The 16,476-nt window shown below is 43.8% G+C and overlaps 1 protein-coding gene across 1 annotated transcript; it reads left to right on the top strand.

Annotated features, from left to right (window-relative positions):
• Window positions 1–1,898: 1,898 nt before the first annotated feature.
• Window positions 1,899–15,249, top strand: dmc1 (DNA meiotic recombinase 1). The gene is made up of 13 exons (XM_056297432.1): window positions 1,899–1,955; window positions 4,045–4,089; window positions 4,239–4,385; window positions 8,574–8,656; window positions 9,339–9,391; window positions 9,547–9,588; window positions 9,719–9,791; window positions 10,019–10,110; window positions 10,782–10,855; window positions 11,769–11,883; window positions 14,701–14,761; window positions 14,888–15,004; window positions 15,164–15,249. The coding sequence occupies exons 1-13, from the start codon at window positions 1,899–1,901 to the stop codon at window positions 15,231–15,233; spliced, it is 1,029 nt and encodes a 342-aa protein (XP_056153407.1). The 3' UTR covers window positions 15,234–15,249.
• Window positions 15,250–16,476: the final 1,227 nt, after the last annotated feature.

The following is a 16,476-nucleotide window of genomic DNA, read 5'->3' as shown; positions in this document are numbered from 1 at the left end:
TTTAATTTTGTGTCATTCAACCACTTATTACACTTGTAAACTACTAATAAGACACGTTAGTCCCTAATTAATGGGTCTGACCCTTTAGCCGAGCGGTTAGTGACGTCGCCTTGTGGTGCTGTACACCCCGTATCGAATCCCGCACCGGGCAAGAAAATAACCGGTTACACACTCATTAAAGTTGGCAGAGCGGTGTGTGGGACATACCAAAATCACCTACACCCAAACAAAGAAAATGGTATAAAATGAGGGACACGCGTTTCAAGAGACTCATCGTTGTACTGATATGTGTGCGAACGTTTGGCCATTCATATTAAAACTTCAGAATTTAATTATCTTGCAACATGTTCATGATGACTGATTCTGATGAGGACACGAAAGGCACTTTATAGTGATTTAGGCCCCTATACCAATGGCAAATAAATTTATTCATGAGATTTCTTGGAACAGCCTGAAAAGTATTGACTCCTGCAGCCACAAACCTTTCACTTGCACTACACCGTCTATGGCTTTTTAATATTGTAACGTGCATGGATAAGAAGACATGCCGGCCGTTGGCTGGCGAGTCTGACCCTTTAGTCTAACGGTTAGCGATGTCTCCTACGGTGCGGGCGATACGGGTTCGCTTCCCGGCCGCGGCACTTCCTGTGGTCGCGTTGTCCCCCGAATTCGCTGCAATTACGTTCTCTTAGCGTCGTTATAAGCTACTCGAAGTATCTGTCACCTTGCTGTTTTGCAGTTTGACCACGGGGGGGCAGTATAAAGCGGTGCATAGTATATCCTGTGATTTGTGTTCGGAGTATCTGAAAATCTTTAATTCCTCTTGTCATGTTGTCTAATATAACGCTGCATCGGAATTTAGAAATCAAGAGATGTAATTTGTTAACCACGTGTAACATTAGTTATTTGAACGCTGCGCTGCGACGCTGCGTGGCGGCTGCAGGACGGCGGTTTTGCGGTCCGTCGAGGACGCCTGACTCCGTGGATTACAGGGGCGATGCTAGGACCAGAGCTTTAGGCTGGCCGGCCAGGCAAGATAAATTTTGGGGGGGTGGATCAAACCATTTTCGAAGCATGGGGGGGCTGTTGTATTTTTGTTGTTAAAATATTACGTTTAAACCATATACTGGATACGGTTTTGACATCTCTTCAGCTTATTAAACATGGACATACAGCAAAAATAAAAAATAAATAATCTCTTAAATTTTAGGGGTGCTGCAGCGCTCCCCGAAAATGGGGCTAGAAACGCCTATGCCGTGGAATGTTGGAAAACGTGGCTTTTGAGCCCCTTTTTCCTCGCAGATTTGAAGGAATCCTCCAAATATCACCAACATCATATATTACAATCACGTACATCTTAATTGGGGGGGGAATTTGCGGCTTGCTTCTCGACGCGCTGCGGATTCCGCGTTTGTGTGTGTGTGTGTTCCAGCCGGGCTTCCGTCCGTCCTGCTTTGACCTTCGGGAATTGTAGTTCGCACACATTTTGGCGGGAGGGATTACGTCAGCCTCGAGCGAACGGTGCGCTTCCTCGGCGAAATATCGTTTGTGTTTATCTTTAACATTACTTTTTATGTTTATTTATATTCATATATATATATTCATATATACTGTGTCATTCGGTCGGTTTGGCTGTGTTATTTGAATTGGCGAGGGCTGAAGAGCGAAAGACATTAAGCTCGAAGTTTCGGTTAGCTAGCTACGTGTCTTAGCTGACGCTAGCTACGTGTCTTAGCTGACGCTAGCTAAGCTTCGTGAAAGCAGCGGAATTAGAAAGGCTACAACTGAACGCCCGCCACCGGCCATTGATTCATTTTTAAGCTAAACAAATAAAATTCTCGTTTGGCGTTAACTTTAACCAGGCGTCTGTTGGGCAGCATCCACACCCGGAAGCCAAGATGAAATGTGTCGCCGATCAGGTTGTGGAAGATGGTGCCGCTTATGAGGACGAAGAGGTAAGTTGATGGCCGACGTCGTGACCTCGGGGTTCCCCTCTCAGTCGGGTGTTGAACTTGCCCGCTGCCCTTTAGGGGGCTTACGCATAACGCACACACTTTTGGCCAGTTTTTTTATAATGACCGTTTTCTTTTGTTCTCCTTCACCAGGTGCGTATTAGCATGCAAATTAGCAACATATTGGCTCTTCATTGGTCTTTATTAAGCACTTATTAATGCCGTACTCTGCATGGCCTTATTATACAACCAGTAAGCCGTTAACTATGAGTTGTCCCTCTATAACCTCAGAATTAATTGCTTATTAGTAGTACCATCTCAATATGCTTCGCTTAGTATGGCCTTTATAAGGTGGTAGTACCGCAAGAAGTTATTCTCCCTTACTAACACGTAATGAATATGGTCTGTTCTTACATAACAAAACACAAAAGTAGAAGTGTTAATAGTGTTAAATTACTCTAAATTAAGTTTTTGTTACTTAGCATATGTTCCCCATACTAAAGTGACATCTTGATCATTACTAATTCACTAGTAATTACGTTTTTTTACTTAGAATGTGTTCCCCATACTAAAGTGTTGCCCAAAATTTATTATAGCCCAGTATAATAAAGTATGTCTCAACAGTATGCCTAACTTTTCCTAATGTACAAATGTAAAAAACAAAACAAAACAAAACACCTTTATTGTAAACAGTGGGCTAGGTCTGCCTTGAATGTACATTTTTTTGGGCCCCCCCCTTTTTTTTTTCTCCCAATGGTACTTGGCCAATTACTCCACCCTTGCTAGCCGTCCCGGTCACTGCTCCACCCCCTCTGGTGATCCAGGGAAGGGCTGCAGTCTACCGCACGCCTCCTCCGATACATGTGGAGTCGCCAGCCGCTTCTTTTCACCTGACAGTGAGGAGTTTCACCAGGGGGACGTAGTGCGTGGGAGGATCACACTATTTCCCCCAGTTCTCCCTCCCCCCTGAACAGGCGCCCCGACCGACCAGAGGAGGCGCTAGTGCAGCAACCAGAACACATACCCACATCCGGCTTCCCACCCGCAGTCACGGCCAATTGTGTCTGTAGGGACACCTGACCAACCCGGAGGTAACACGGGGATTCGAACTGAAGAACATACAAATCTGCTACACACACGCCTTACAAACAAAACAATAACGTCATACTGTAACGACTGGGGGAGGCGGTCGTTCTGACTGTTGGCGGTTCTGTGCTGGGGGAGTGCAGTGGCTGATGGGACTGTTAATGTTAGATTTTAAATTGTGTTTTAATGATGTGGTGTTGATGTTGGGGTTATTCTTGTGTTCTTGTTTTGGGGGTTCGACTCAAGACTAAGTAGGAGACCATTTACTGACTAACTGACTGTAGGACTGTGTGTGAGACTGAAGTCGCCACTTGAGACATGGGGGGGGGGACTCATCACTTTGTTGTCAGTTCTGGTCCATTCTGGCCGGTGTGAATGTGAATAAAAGAGCACTCCCGTGGTCGTGCGGTGTATGGTGCACAGGAGTTACGATTAAAAAGAGACCTCTGCCTCTCAACTCATTCTTCCATGCCAGCTCGCCACAATACTTTTTGTTTTAGTTGGCAACCCCTCTACTTAAAACATCTTCCTGCATGTCTGTATGTGGCTCTCCATGACACATGATTGAATACCACTAATCTAAATGTATGTTGTTAGTCTGCAGTTTATATGATGTACTCGCTGGATGCTGTTTCCTTGAACAGATCTGCCACGAAAAAAAAATTCTTAACCTTGATGGCACAAGCTTGATTGTTAAATGTTAAAATTAGTCCTACTAACATTTTATTTGTGCTGATCGTGTAATAGCAACTCTCACATGAAAGTTTGATATCAATGTCCAACTCTAGATCGCTCTGAAAAATGTTGCATATATTCATCTCTCTCTCTCTCTCTCTCTCTCTCTCTCTCTCTCTCTCTCTCTCTCTCTCTCTCTCTCTCTCTCTCTCTCTCTCTCTCTCTCTCTCTCTCTCTCTCTCTCTCTCTCTCTCTCTCTCTCTCTCTCTCTCTCTCTCTCGCTCTCTCTCTCTCTTTCTCTTTCTTTTGCTCCTTGTCTCCCTCCCAACAGGAGTTATTCTTCCAAGACATTGACCTCCTACAGAAACATGGAATTGTAAGAACAGTAGACCTCAATGACCTTAAAATCCTCATCATGGCAAACTCAAAGTAATTTCACAGATATCTACTTTGACACCTACCTCACTCTTCCTGTTCTCTATCTTTTCCTACTCCCATGCCCTCTTCCTCCCCCCTCATCTGCAGAATGTGGCAGACATCAAAAAGCTGAAGTCTATGGGTATTTGCACAGTGAAGGGGATCCAGATGACCACTCGCAAAGCTCTGTGCAACATCAAGGGCCTTTCAGAGGCCAAGGTCGAAAAGATCAAAGAAGCTGCTGGAAAACTGCTGGTGAGAAGAGACTGACTATTGTGAAATTTTGAATTTGCGAAAAAAACTTCCTCCTTGTGACTTTAATGTGCTTAACTGAATGACATAAAGAGTGGCACCAGCCCCCCAGGATCAGCTGTCCTCCAGCTCTTTCACATCCTTAAAAATGGTCAGAAATAGGACATTTGGGGGCGGTAGGAACTCTCTGCTACTACCAGACAGGAAAGGGGGACTAGATGGTTGTCATCATCAGTGTCTGATCATTGCGGGTAGTAAAATTTCTACTTTTTTGCATGTGTGAGATAATTTTGGACAAAAGTACTTGGACATGGAAGCATTCAGGACTGTGCCTATGCCAGACATCAACCTGCAGGGATGCAATGTTGACTGATTTATTACAGGAAATGTAGCTATTATTTTGGTAGCAGAGGTGTTGAGATTTCATCCAGTCTTTTATTGAATTGACCTTTTGCAAAGTACCGCCCCAGGACGGTGCTTGTCCAAGCCTACCTTAGCAACGGTTTCTATGTGAGGGAGGTCCGTCAAGCTTTCAAACAGACAGCAAAATGCTGAAACGGTGTGCCTATGGGATCTGCAAATCAGATATTAGATATCTGAAAAGTTGGAGGGGGTGTAGTTTTCTTTCCCTTCCCGAAACCCAGAATGCAAGAAGCGCAGTGTCGGCAATGGATTTTGCAGTATAGCAGACCCCATGGCCAGCTTAATCCATCCAAAATCAACAAAAATACCTGTCTGCTCCAAGCTAAGCTTGCTACTAGCTATTATTGATAGCTAATATAGCTAACGTATTATTACTGTTACTTTTACCCACACAATGATTATTACCATTATAAACAAATCAACGTATTACTGACTAACAAAATAACCTTATTAATGTACCTGATGAATATAACCAGCTTAGTCTGTGGCCAGAGATACCTCATTTAATGATAGCTAATGATAGCTAGTCCACTAACATAACTTTGTTATGCTAGTCACAGGTTAGCCAGGTTCCACCTTTCATTTCAGAGCATAAAGACCCACGGAGAAGGTCAGCTGGGATGGTCTCTGGCCAGTCTGACCTCCCCATATCCGGCCTTTTTTTAGAATTTCCCCCCCTCTGTGAGCTCCAGGTGGGGACTGGCCATTTGGAAAAGTCATCCCGCCCACGGAGGCATCTTGTTTGCCTTATTTTGTTGAAAATACCGGTTCTGGTCCAAAGCTATAAAAAAAAATTTTTTTTTTAATCACGGGGCGGTTCCCCCGGCCCCAGAGCATGTCCTTGGCCGCCCTGCGACCCCCAGGAGCCCATACAGAACCCCCGAAAAAGCCTGGATAAAAGAACGCCATGGGGAACCTTGGCCAGAATCAACACTATAATACAGTGATGTTGACAATGGATTATTAAAAATATACCAATAATAGCTGAAATATGTAACTTACCCTACAGTGCAAGAGCACAATTGATCCACAATGTGTTTCAGAATTAGTTGATGGGGTTTCTCATTCTTTGATTGCGACCGGTAAGCTTTACACTCAATTACAGTCGCACCCGACAGCTCGGAGTCCACGCAAGTCAGTTTTACTTTTAATTTTCTGAATGTGTCCCTCCACCACATACTGTAACCCCTTCTGCTTTTCACGTAATGATATTAAGGATGAATTACTCCAAGTCCAGTCCAGTCAATTTTATTTGTATAGCCCAATATCACAAATTACAAATTTGCCTCAGTGGGCTTAACAGCAACACAACATCCTGTCCTTAGACCCTCTCATCGGATAAGGAACAGCTCCCTATAAAACCCTTTAACAGGGAGAAAAATAGGAAGAAACCTCAGGGAATGTGCTGATTTCTTCCTTCATGTTTTGGGGTTTTCCTGTTGTGTGAACAGAATAAAGCACAATTTACAGAATACAACATTGAAAGAGGATAACAGAATTATAAGCAAATTATAAGATTTATGAAGAATGTAATGAGGAGGATGCCAAGCAGTGTTCAGATGCCACCAGAACAACCTAGGATGTGAGCCACACCACCACCATCACCATGTAGACCTGACAGGAGGACAGGCTACACATGCACACAGGGGAGACTCCCATCACACCATTCACATAAGTGGGAGAAGAGGCAAGAAAAAACAGTCACACATCGGAGAGAGAGAGGGATATAACATTGAAACAGGATAACAAAATTATACAGATTTATAAGATATATAAAGAACGTGATGAGGAGGATGCCAAACAGTGTCCTGGTGGCGACCACTTTCACCATGGAGACATGGGAGGAGGACAGGCTATACTTGCACACGGGGTAGACACATCACACCATTCACGCAGGAGAAGAGAAAGCAGAAGACATCATTCAGAGAGAGAGAAAAGACATGTGAGAGAAGAGAACAGTTTGCAATTGTCAATCATCTATACTCTATAATCTCATCGGCGGAACAGTGCTTGGTAAATAAATTGAGATAGAAACCAACCCGCCATGCAGTACAGACCGTAAAATACTCAATTTAAAGGCAAATAATTGTAGGTAAAGGTAAAAAGATAAGTTTTAACTTTGGATTTAAAGTACTCAACAGACTCTGCAGTGTCTGTGGGAAAGCGTGCTCTGTGGCAGAACATCTGCGGATTCACGTGAGGACTCACACCGGGCAGTGTCCATACAAGTGCACTCTCTGCAACAAAGCCTTCACTCAGAGTCACTGCTTCAAAACACATGTGAAGATTCACCAGGCAGGAGAGAGCTCAACATCGGCTGGCTCCATGTCCTGAGGCAGTGGCTCCAAGCCAAGTCAAATCATTTTTACTTTAAAACATAAAATCAGTTTGTACCAAAGTGCGCTTCAGTACAGGAGGTTAATAAAGAGAGAAAGAACAAGTGGGAATCTTAATGTTCCACTTTCCTAACTTCTGCACCAGTCCCCTGCTCATCAGTGGCACATGATACTTCATTGTTCTTTAGCAAATTCTTTTATAGTTTCATTCCTCCTTTTCCATTAAGTGTAGACTCTGTATTGTGGGATATTAGTGACCTCTATCCAATTCCACCCCACCATTTAGTTTAGGTTTCTTGTGTAGCTGGTTGTGTAGGTCAGTGCTGTATTCTGCAAATTGTGTTCACACAACATCCATTGCACATTGTCCATCTTGGTAGAGAGATCTCTCCTCTGTTGCTCTCCCTGAGGGTTCTTTCTGTTTTTCTCCCTGTTAAAAGGTTGGGTTTTTTTTAGGGAGTTGTTCCTTATCTGATGCGAGGCTCTAAGGACAGGGTGTTGTATTGCTGTAAAGCCTACTGAGGCAAATTTGTTATTTGTGATATTAGACTATACAAATAAAATTGGCTTGACTTGACTCTGGTTGTCTGACGGCAGCAGGCAGGTTATTCCACAAGAACAGGGCCCGATAGGAAAAGGCCCTACCACCAGCTGACTTCTTTTTTAACTTAGGGTACACACAGGAGCCCTGTATTTTGAGAGCGAAGAGCTCGAGATGGAATGTACGGTTAAGAAGGTATGATGGGGCAAGCGTATTTAGGATTATATAAGTCAGCAGAAGCACCTTGAAGTCTGATCGAACATGGATAGGAAGCCAATGAAGGGAGGCAAGAATGGGTGTAATATAATCAAATTTTCTAGATTTAGTTAGGATTCTAGCTGCAACATTCTGAACCATCTGAAGACTTTTAGTACTAGCATGTGACAGACCCGAAAGCAAACCATTACAGTAATCTGGATGAAACAAATGTATATATTAGAGTCCCTGCGTCAGCCATGGACAGGAAAGACCGAATTTTAGCGATGTTACGTAAGTGGAAAAAGGTAGCCTTGGTGATTTCTTTAATGTGCTTATCAAAGGAAAGGCTGGGATCAAACGTAACACCAAGATTTTTGGCCACCACACTTTATGACATCACAGAGTTGTCGATTGTTATCGTTACTTGATCAAATTGGTGTCGTGTCTAGCAGGGCCAATGATCAGCATCTCGGTTTTATCCGAATTTAAAAGCAAAAAGTTTAGTGACATCTAATTTTTCACAGCAGCCAAGCAGGCCTCTTAGGTTTGAGTATGATCATCAGCCCTTATAGGCACATACAGCTGAGTATCATCAGCATAGCAATGGAAATTTATCCATGACTGCATATAATTTGGCCAAGAGGTGAAATATAGAGAGAAAAGTAGAGGTTATTGTGCTGTTTTACATTGCAGACCAATGGTTTCCAGACCGCCTTTGAGTACAGCGCCAAGAGAAAGCAAGTGTTTCACATCACCACCGGGAGCCAGGAGTTTGAGTTAAGACTATTCCCACCATTTGCTCTTACATGCTTACACTGACCTTTTTAATAACAAAAACCTGGAGGATGAGACCACACCTGATTCACTGAATATATTTCATATACTATAGTGGTAAGACTTTCTGCTCAGGGCAGCCAGATGGCTAAGAGGTTAGCACTGTTGCCTCTTAGCAACAGGGTTTGGGTTTGATCCTAGCCCCTCTCAGGTATCTTCCCATAGTCCAAAGACATCCACATAAAAATTAATTGCTAGAATCTAAAATTTCCATACACCGTTGGTTAAAATGTGTCTGTGTTTGTCCTGTGATAGGATTTCTTTTCATTTTCCAAAATGTCTGCTCAGATAGGCTCCAGCCTCCAACAACCCTAAAATTGGATTAACTGGAAATAGAATGAGTCAAAATGATATCAAAAGTACACATTCACAAAGGGCAAAATTTCCACCAACCACAAGTTGCTGATAAATTTTGGCTTTGGCTGGTTAATTTGTCTTCTCTGTCATTTTGAGTATCTGTTTTATACTACAAATCCTGTTGGCTGGTAGTATTGTGAATGTTGCCTTCTGGGCTTTGGAGTTCAAATATGTTCAGTGGGCAGAAACAGTTGACATCTTCCCTTTGAATGAATGTATCTCTGGTCATGACAGAGTTGGTCTAATCTATGAATCATATCTCCACAGTAAACTAATGGGTGGAGGAATAGAAAGCATGGCCATCACAGAGGCATTTGGAGGTGAGGAGCCATCTTATACTTATGCAACTCTGCTCTGGTGGTATCTTGGCATCTTTCATGGTATTGCCTGAATGGTTGTGTTTTTGGATTTCCCAAGCATTACTCCAAATTTGCTGTACTGGTTTGAAAAACATAAAAACATGTTTATCCTACAGAGTTCCGGACAGGGAAAACCCAGATTTCCCACACACTTTGTGGTGAGTGACTGAGGAAATTGCCTTAAAATCACTTTAATTGTAAAAAAGAACAACAAACATGAATGATTCAGATTAACTGAATTGGGCTGAACTGAATGAAGTGAACTGAGTCTTTGTGTTTGTGGTCTAGTCACAGCTCAGCTTCCTGGGGAGGATGGCTACTCGGGAGGGAAGGTCATCTTCATCGACACAGAGAACACCTTGTATCCTCAAGTCACTCAGAACTGAACAGAACAGACTCAAGCTGTGCAGAACTGTCTACATTGTTTAGTTTTGAGAACATGCTAAGGCTAATGATTGTGTATAATTGATTTCATTCAGCTTTCTTTAGTCATGCAATCTGTTGGTCTGTCTGTCTGCTTGCTTGATTATGATATATGATAGTGAAGCACCCCATGTATACCCTTAACATTTACTGATCTGGTTCCAGTCGTCCAGACAGGCTGAAGGACATTGCGGACAGGTTTAATTTGGACCATGATGCTGTCCTGGAAAATGTGCTCTATGCCCGGGCCTATACCAGTATGACCACAGTTATTGATGATTTACCCCACAAAACCATCATTTTGTTTAAATCATTATTTTTACCTTCTTATTAGACAATGGCAGTGGAGAGGTAAACAGGAAATGAGGGAGAAAGAGAGAGGGGTGGGTATGACATGCAATATAGGTTGCCGGCTGCAATTGAACTGGCGACATTGTGGCTATGTGGTATGTGCTGTAACCATTCGGCTACAGAAGCGCCCCAGAAAACGCTCATAGTTTAAAAGTAAGGCAGTCCATTTTTTGACATTTATACACCAATGACAGGCAGAAGCATCATCAGTGAGGTAGCGTGTTGATTTTTCCCTCTAATTGAAGCCCCACTTGTTGGATGCAGTTGCTTTATAGTGATAGTTGTCAAGCACATTATAAGCCCCAAAAAAGCCTTCAGATGATGTTTGTAATCTTTAAATGAATACAACTTTATTATCTTGTTTTAACCTATTTGTTACAAAAGGATAGGCCTAGTCCAGTTTCTTATCAAGTTTAATGGAAAGGGGGAAAAGTCATTTGGTTAGCTGGTGTCAGTTGACAGTCAGACTGACAGTTCTAGAGGAGTGGGCATCTGTATGGGAGGGACGTGGCAATTAGCAGAGAGAGGGTGGACTGGAGCACAACTGGTCCTTTCAGTGTTTCTGCTATGTCTGCAGGCGAACACCAGATGGAGTTATTGGACTTTGTTGCAGCCAAATTCCACGAGGAAGGAGGAGTCTTCAAACTAATGGTACATGAAAGGGAAAACTATTAACACTATTTATCCTAAATTTCAAAATTTTTATCCATTTAGCCAGCACTTATCTCCTGACCAACTTACAGTTAGAGCAAAATTGTAATTACATTGCCCTAGCTTGCCCACAAGCCAACAGCAGTAAGGCTTGCAGAGGTAGGGTACATAGCTAATGTTCATGTGACCAGGAATTGATGGTGTGATAATATAGAATTTGCTTGTAAAAGCTAACACTTGGGGGCAGTACGGTGGCGCAGTGGTTAGCGCGGTCGCCTCACAGCAAGAAGGTGCTGGGTTCGAGCCCCGGGGTAGTCCAACCTTGGGGGTCGTCCCGGGTCGTCCTCTGTGTGGAGTTTGCATGTTTTCCCCGTGTCTGTGTGGGTTTCCTCCGGGGGCTCCGGTTTCCTCCCACAGTCCAAAGACCTGTAGGTCAGGTGGATCGGCCGTACTAAATTGTCCCTAGGTGTGTGTGTGTGAGTGAGAGTGTGTGTGGACCCTGTGATGGCCTGGCGGCCTGACCAGGGTGTCTCCCCACCTGCCGCCCAGTGACTGCTGGGATAGGCTCCAGCATCCCCGCAACCCTGAGAGCAGGATAAGTGGTTTAGATAATGGATGAATGGATGGATACTAAACTGGTAGAAGGAGAAAAAGAATAAGAGCCAAGGACAGAAGCAACTGAAAGAAAGTAAGTGAGTAGAGATGCTCATAGATAGATATGTAGATAGAGAGATATTGATTAATGGTGTTAAATGTTTTCCTTTGAGTTTTCCCTATCACTCCTGCCGTCATCATTCCGTTAAAAGATTTTGTAGGTGTAAAGCGCATTTTCTTGAAATCAATTTATATGATGAACATAATATAACTCCTCTATCTGCTCATCATCCATCTTGTCTCTCTTCTCTTCTGTCAGATCATTGACTCCATCATGGCTCTGTTCCGAGTGGACTTCTCTGGTCGAGGAGAACTGGCTGAGCGGCAGCAAAAACTGGCCCAGATGCTGTCCAGGCTACAGAAGATCTCTGAAGGTCTGAACCAGAGCTCGCCAGCATGGATGTCTTTTTTGTATTAGTTTTTCGTGTTTGACTTTTTTTATAGTTTTTTTTTTTTTTTGACAAGTTGAGACATTAATCTGAGACTGGGAATACCGTGTGTTTGACTCAAGAGGACATGACCACAGGCTGTAGGTCACATTTAGCATTTGGTTAGCCTAACATTCTTAATGGGGAATTTGTTCAAATTCACTCCGTAGCTTACGAGCTAATGGTATATTTATCTTGACACATGCTCAGTAATCCAGGTAAGGAAATCTCAGACACGTTTAGATGAACTGATTCAACTTTCTGGGACTAATTAAATATATATATATACACTCACCGGCCACTTTATTAGGCACACCTGTCCAACTGCTCGTTAACGCAAATTTCTAATCAGCCAATCACATGGCAGCAACTCAATGCATTTAGGCATGTAGACATGGTCAAGACGATCTGCTGCAGTTCAAACCGAGCATCGGAATGAGGAAGAAAGGTGATTTAAGTGACTTTGAACATGGCATGGTTGTTGGTGCCAGACGGGCTGGTCTGAGTATTTCAGAAACTGCTGATCTACTGAGATTTTCACGCACAACCATCTCTAGGGTTTACAGAGAATGGTCCGAAAAAGAGAAAATATCCAGTGAGCGGCAGTTCTGCGGGCGAAAATGCCTTGTTGATGCCAGAGGTCAGAGGAGAATGGCCAGACTGGTTCGAGCTGATAGAAAGGCAACAGTAACTCAAATAACCACTCATTACAACCGAGGTATGCGGAAGAGCATCTCTGAACGCACAACACGTCGAACCTTGAGGCAGATGGGCTACAGCAGCAGAAGACCACACTGGGTGCCACTCCTGTCAGCTAAGAACAGGAAACTGAGGCTACAATTCGCACAGGCTCACCAAAATTGGACAATAGAAGATTGGAAAAACGTTGCCTGGTCTGATGAGTCTCGATTTCTGCTGCGACATTCGGATGGTAGGGTCAGAATTTGGCGTCAACAACATGAAAGCATGGATCCATCCTGCCTTGTATCAACGGTTCAGGCTGGTGGTGGTGGTGTAATGGTGTGGGGGATATTTTCTTGGCACACTTTGGGCCCCTTAGTACCAATTGAGCATCGTGTCAACGCCACAGCCTACCTGAGTATTGTTGCTGACCATGTCCATCCCTTTATGACCACAGTGTTCCCATCTTCTGATGGCTACTTCCAGCAGGATAACGCGCCATGTCATAAAGCTCGAATCATCTCAGACTGGTTTCTTGAACATGACAATGAGTTCACTGTACTCAAATGGCCTCCACAGTCACCAGATCTCAATCCAATAGAGCACCTTTGGGATGTGGTGGACCGGGAGATTCGCATCATGGATGTGCAGCCAACAAATCTGCAGCAACTGCGTGATGCTATCATGTCAATATGGACCAAACTCTCTGAGGAATGTTTCCAGTACCTTGTTGAATCTATGCCACGAAGGATTAAGGCAGTTCTGAAGGCAAAAGGGGGTCCAACCCGGTACTAGCAAGGTGTACCTAATAAAGTGGCCAGTGAGTGTATATGTGTATATATATATATATATACCCCCCCTATTTTCTCCTCAATTGTATCTGGCCAATTGCCCCGCTCTTTCGAGCTGTCCTGGTCGCTGCTGTACCCCCCTCCGCCGATCCGAGGAGGGCTGCAGACTACCACATGTCTCCTCTGATACATGTGGAGTCGCCAGCCGCTTCTTTTCACCTGACAGTGAGGAGTTTCGCCAGGGGGACGTAGTGCGTGGGAGGGTCATGCTATTTCCCCCAGTTCTCCCTCCCCCCTGAACAGGTGCCCCAACCGACCAGAGGAGGCGCTAGTGCAGCAACCAGGACAAATACCCACATCCGGCTCCCCACCTACAGACATGGCCAATTGTGTCTTTAGGGACGCCCGACCAAGCCGGCAGTAACACAGGGATTTGAACCGGAGATCCCCGTGTTGGTAGGCCATAGAATAGACCGCTATACCACCCAGATGCCCTCTAATTGTAAATGAATGTTTAACATGTGATAGTCTTGATAATACATATTCCTTTTTTCATTTTAGTTTTTTGCTGTGATGAGTCACAGAAGCAAAGCGATGATAAGAAATTATAAAAATGAGGGATAAGAAAACGCAAAACACGGGCACCCCTGTAGCCTAATAATGGTTACAATGTAGTATGTCACATGTCCGCTGTCGCCAGTTCGATAACAGCCGTAACCTTTGTTGCATGTCATACCCCTCTCTCTGTCACCCATTTCCTGACTGCCTCTTCACTGTCACTATCTAATAAAGGTTGAAAATGCCCCAAAAATAATCTTTGAAAAAAATAAAATGCAAGACAGGGGCTCAATATACTATAAGACAGGGGGCTTATAGAAATACCTGACCTTTGACTGAAACAAAGAAACTATAAACCTCAAGAGAAAGATGGAAATAATGGATAACAGAATCTAAAACCATGGCTGAAAATAGCAAAACAAGAAAACCCTCCATAAAATAAGGTAAATAAAATGAGATTAGCCATTTATGAATTCATGGGGGTAATTAGTGTGGTGGGTCTGTAAATGAGTGGTTTATAAATATGTGTGTACTGTGTGTGTTTGCTACATGACTGAAAGCGTGAATGACGGTGAGAGCGATTGCATAATGGTCCTTTACAATTAGTATTTGTGATCCTGTTCAGACCCATAGATGAAATGCTGTCAGGGGTTTTAGTCACTGAATGAGTAACCAACACCCAAAGTCTTCAGTGTCTTGTTGATTTTGAGCTTGTGTTTTTTTCTCTCTCTAGAGTATAACGTGGCTGTATTCATCACCAACCAGATGACGGCTGATCCGGGCGCAGGAATGACGTAAGAGATGCTAGACTCTCAGGAGTCTCAGCCAGCAGATTCTATAGTTTTCTTTTTTGTTGCTTATTCATCAGGTGAGACATCCATCATGCTGAGCTTTGATTGGAGGCCTTCCTTTCCTTTCAGGTTTCAAGCTGACCCGAAAAAGCCAATTGGAGGCCACATCCTGGCCCACGCCTCCACCACACGGATAAGTTTGAGGAAGGGACGTGGAGAAATGAGAATTGCCAAGATATTTGATAGGTAGCAACCTTCTTTACAACATCAAAATGACTTTACATCTGTGCCTCAAGAGGCGTCAACAATTGGTAAAATTTTGCATTCCAGGCTTTCTCTAAACCTGTGGTGTTAAGTCTGTTTCTGTAACGGAACTTACCTTTTGACCTGTTTTCATTCTTTTAGTCCTGATATGCCGGAGAATGAAGCGACATTTGCCATCACTGCTGGAGGTGTTGACGATGCCAAAGAGTGAAGAAGCTACTTTTAAGACACAGAGGAGAGAGACAAAGAAACCGAAATACTTGCCTCTCACACTCTTTTCGGCTCAGAATTACCAGCACCCTCTACTTCTCTCCCTCCTTTTCAGTGTCCCCCCCCCACCCTTCCTCCAACTCAGTCCCAATCATTCTCATCTTCTTCAACCCCTGGTTTTACCTGTTCGCATTCATTTAACTTAGTTATATTGACGTTGCTGTATTGTTGTATTTCTGAAGGTTTATGTAGTTATACTGATTTATTTTGCGAGTTCTGTTTGCTGTAAGTCTATAATGGTAAAATGTTATCGATAATTGTTGACGTTCATTAAATCAAGACTTGACTGTGTACTCATGCAAAGGTGAGTTTTCTTAGAGAGAGAGCGATCACGTGACAGTAGCACTTCATGATTTCATTATTGGTCTCAGATCAGCATTCTTAAAATTCAGTGAGCGCTCCTAACCCAGATAGCAAAACTGCTGTGGCCCGGACCCGTCCCACACTGACACTTTCATCCGGCCCACATACCGCATGGAATGATGGCACTTGGGCGGTCCGCTCCCGTTTGCCAGATCTGGGCCAGAACCAAGCCACAGCAATGCCGCATGAGCCACATATTTGCCAAAGGTGGCCCATATCTGTGTTGTGATATTTGGGCCATATTCACCATTTACCACACGGGTCACTTCAGGGTCACATCCAGATTACATGTTGCCCAGAGCGTCGCATCTCTGCCAAAGAAGGCCCACATTTGATTTGGCATATGTGGGCCATATTTGCTGTTATACATGTGGGCCACTTCAGGTTCACATCCATTTTGTCAAGGCCAGAAGGCGACCATCAGTGCCGCATCACTGCCTGGAGTGGCCCACATCCGGATGCTGTCTGGGTACCATGGAGCTTGTTCCAAGATATTTCATCAGCAAATACTGTATCTACCATACAGCAATGAGGGAGACTGCAGAGATGGGTTGAGCACAATATTTAATATATATTAAATCGACCAAATCACATTATGTGTGATAAATGAAAATACATTTCAGGTTATGTAATTCAATATGTTTTGTAAGTACCCTCAAGGCCTCAAGCTGTCTTACTCTATTACAGCCCTTCACCAAACGACGTCTCCTCAGTCCCCTCGATTCCCAAAACTCAATGGCTCCGCTCATCCGAAGAACACTTCCAGCGTCGACCCTTAAATACCGCCGCCCCCGTGTTGCCACCCAGGCGCCTCCCGGACA

The sequence above is a fragment of the Lampris incognitus genome, chromosome 17 (assembly GCF_029633865.1).
Source record: "Lampris incognitus isolate fLamInc1 chromosome 17, fLamInc1.hap2, whole genome shotgun sequence".
NCBI classification, from domain to species: Eukaryota; Metazoa; Chordata; class Actinopteri; order Lampriformes; family Lampridae; genus Lampris; species Lampris incognitus.
Note: the sequence above shows the minus strand (reverse complement) of the source record. Positions and strands in the feature narration are given on the sequence as shown.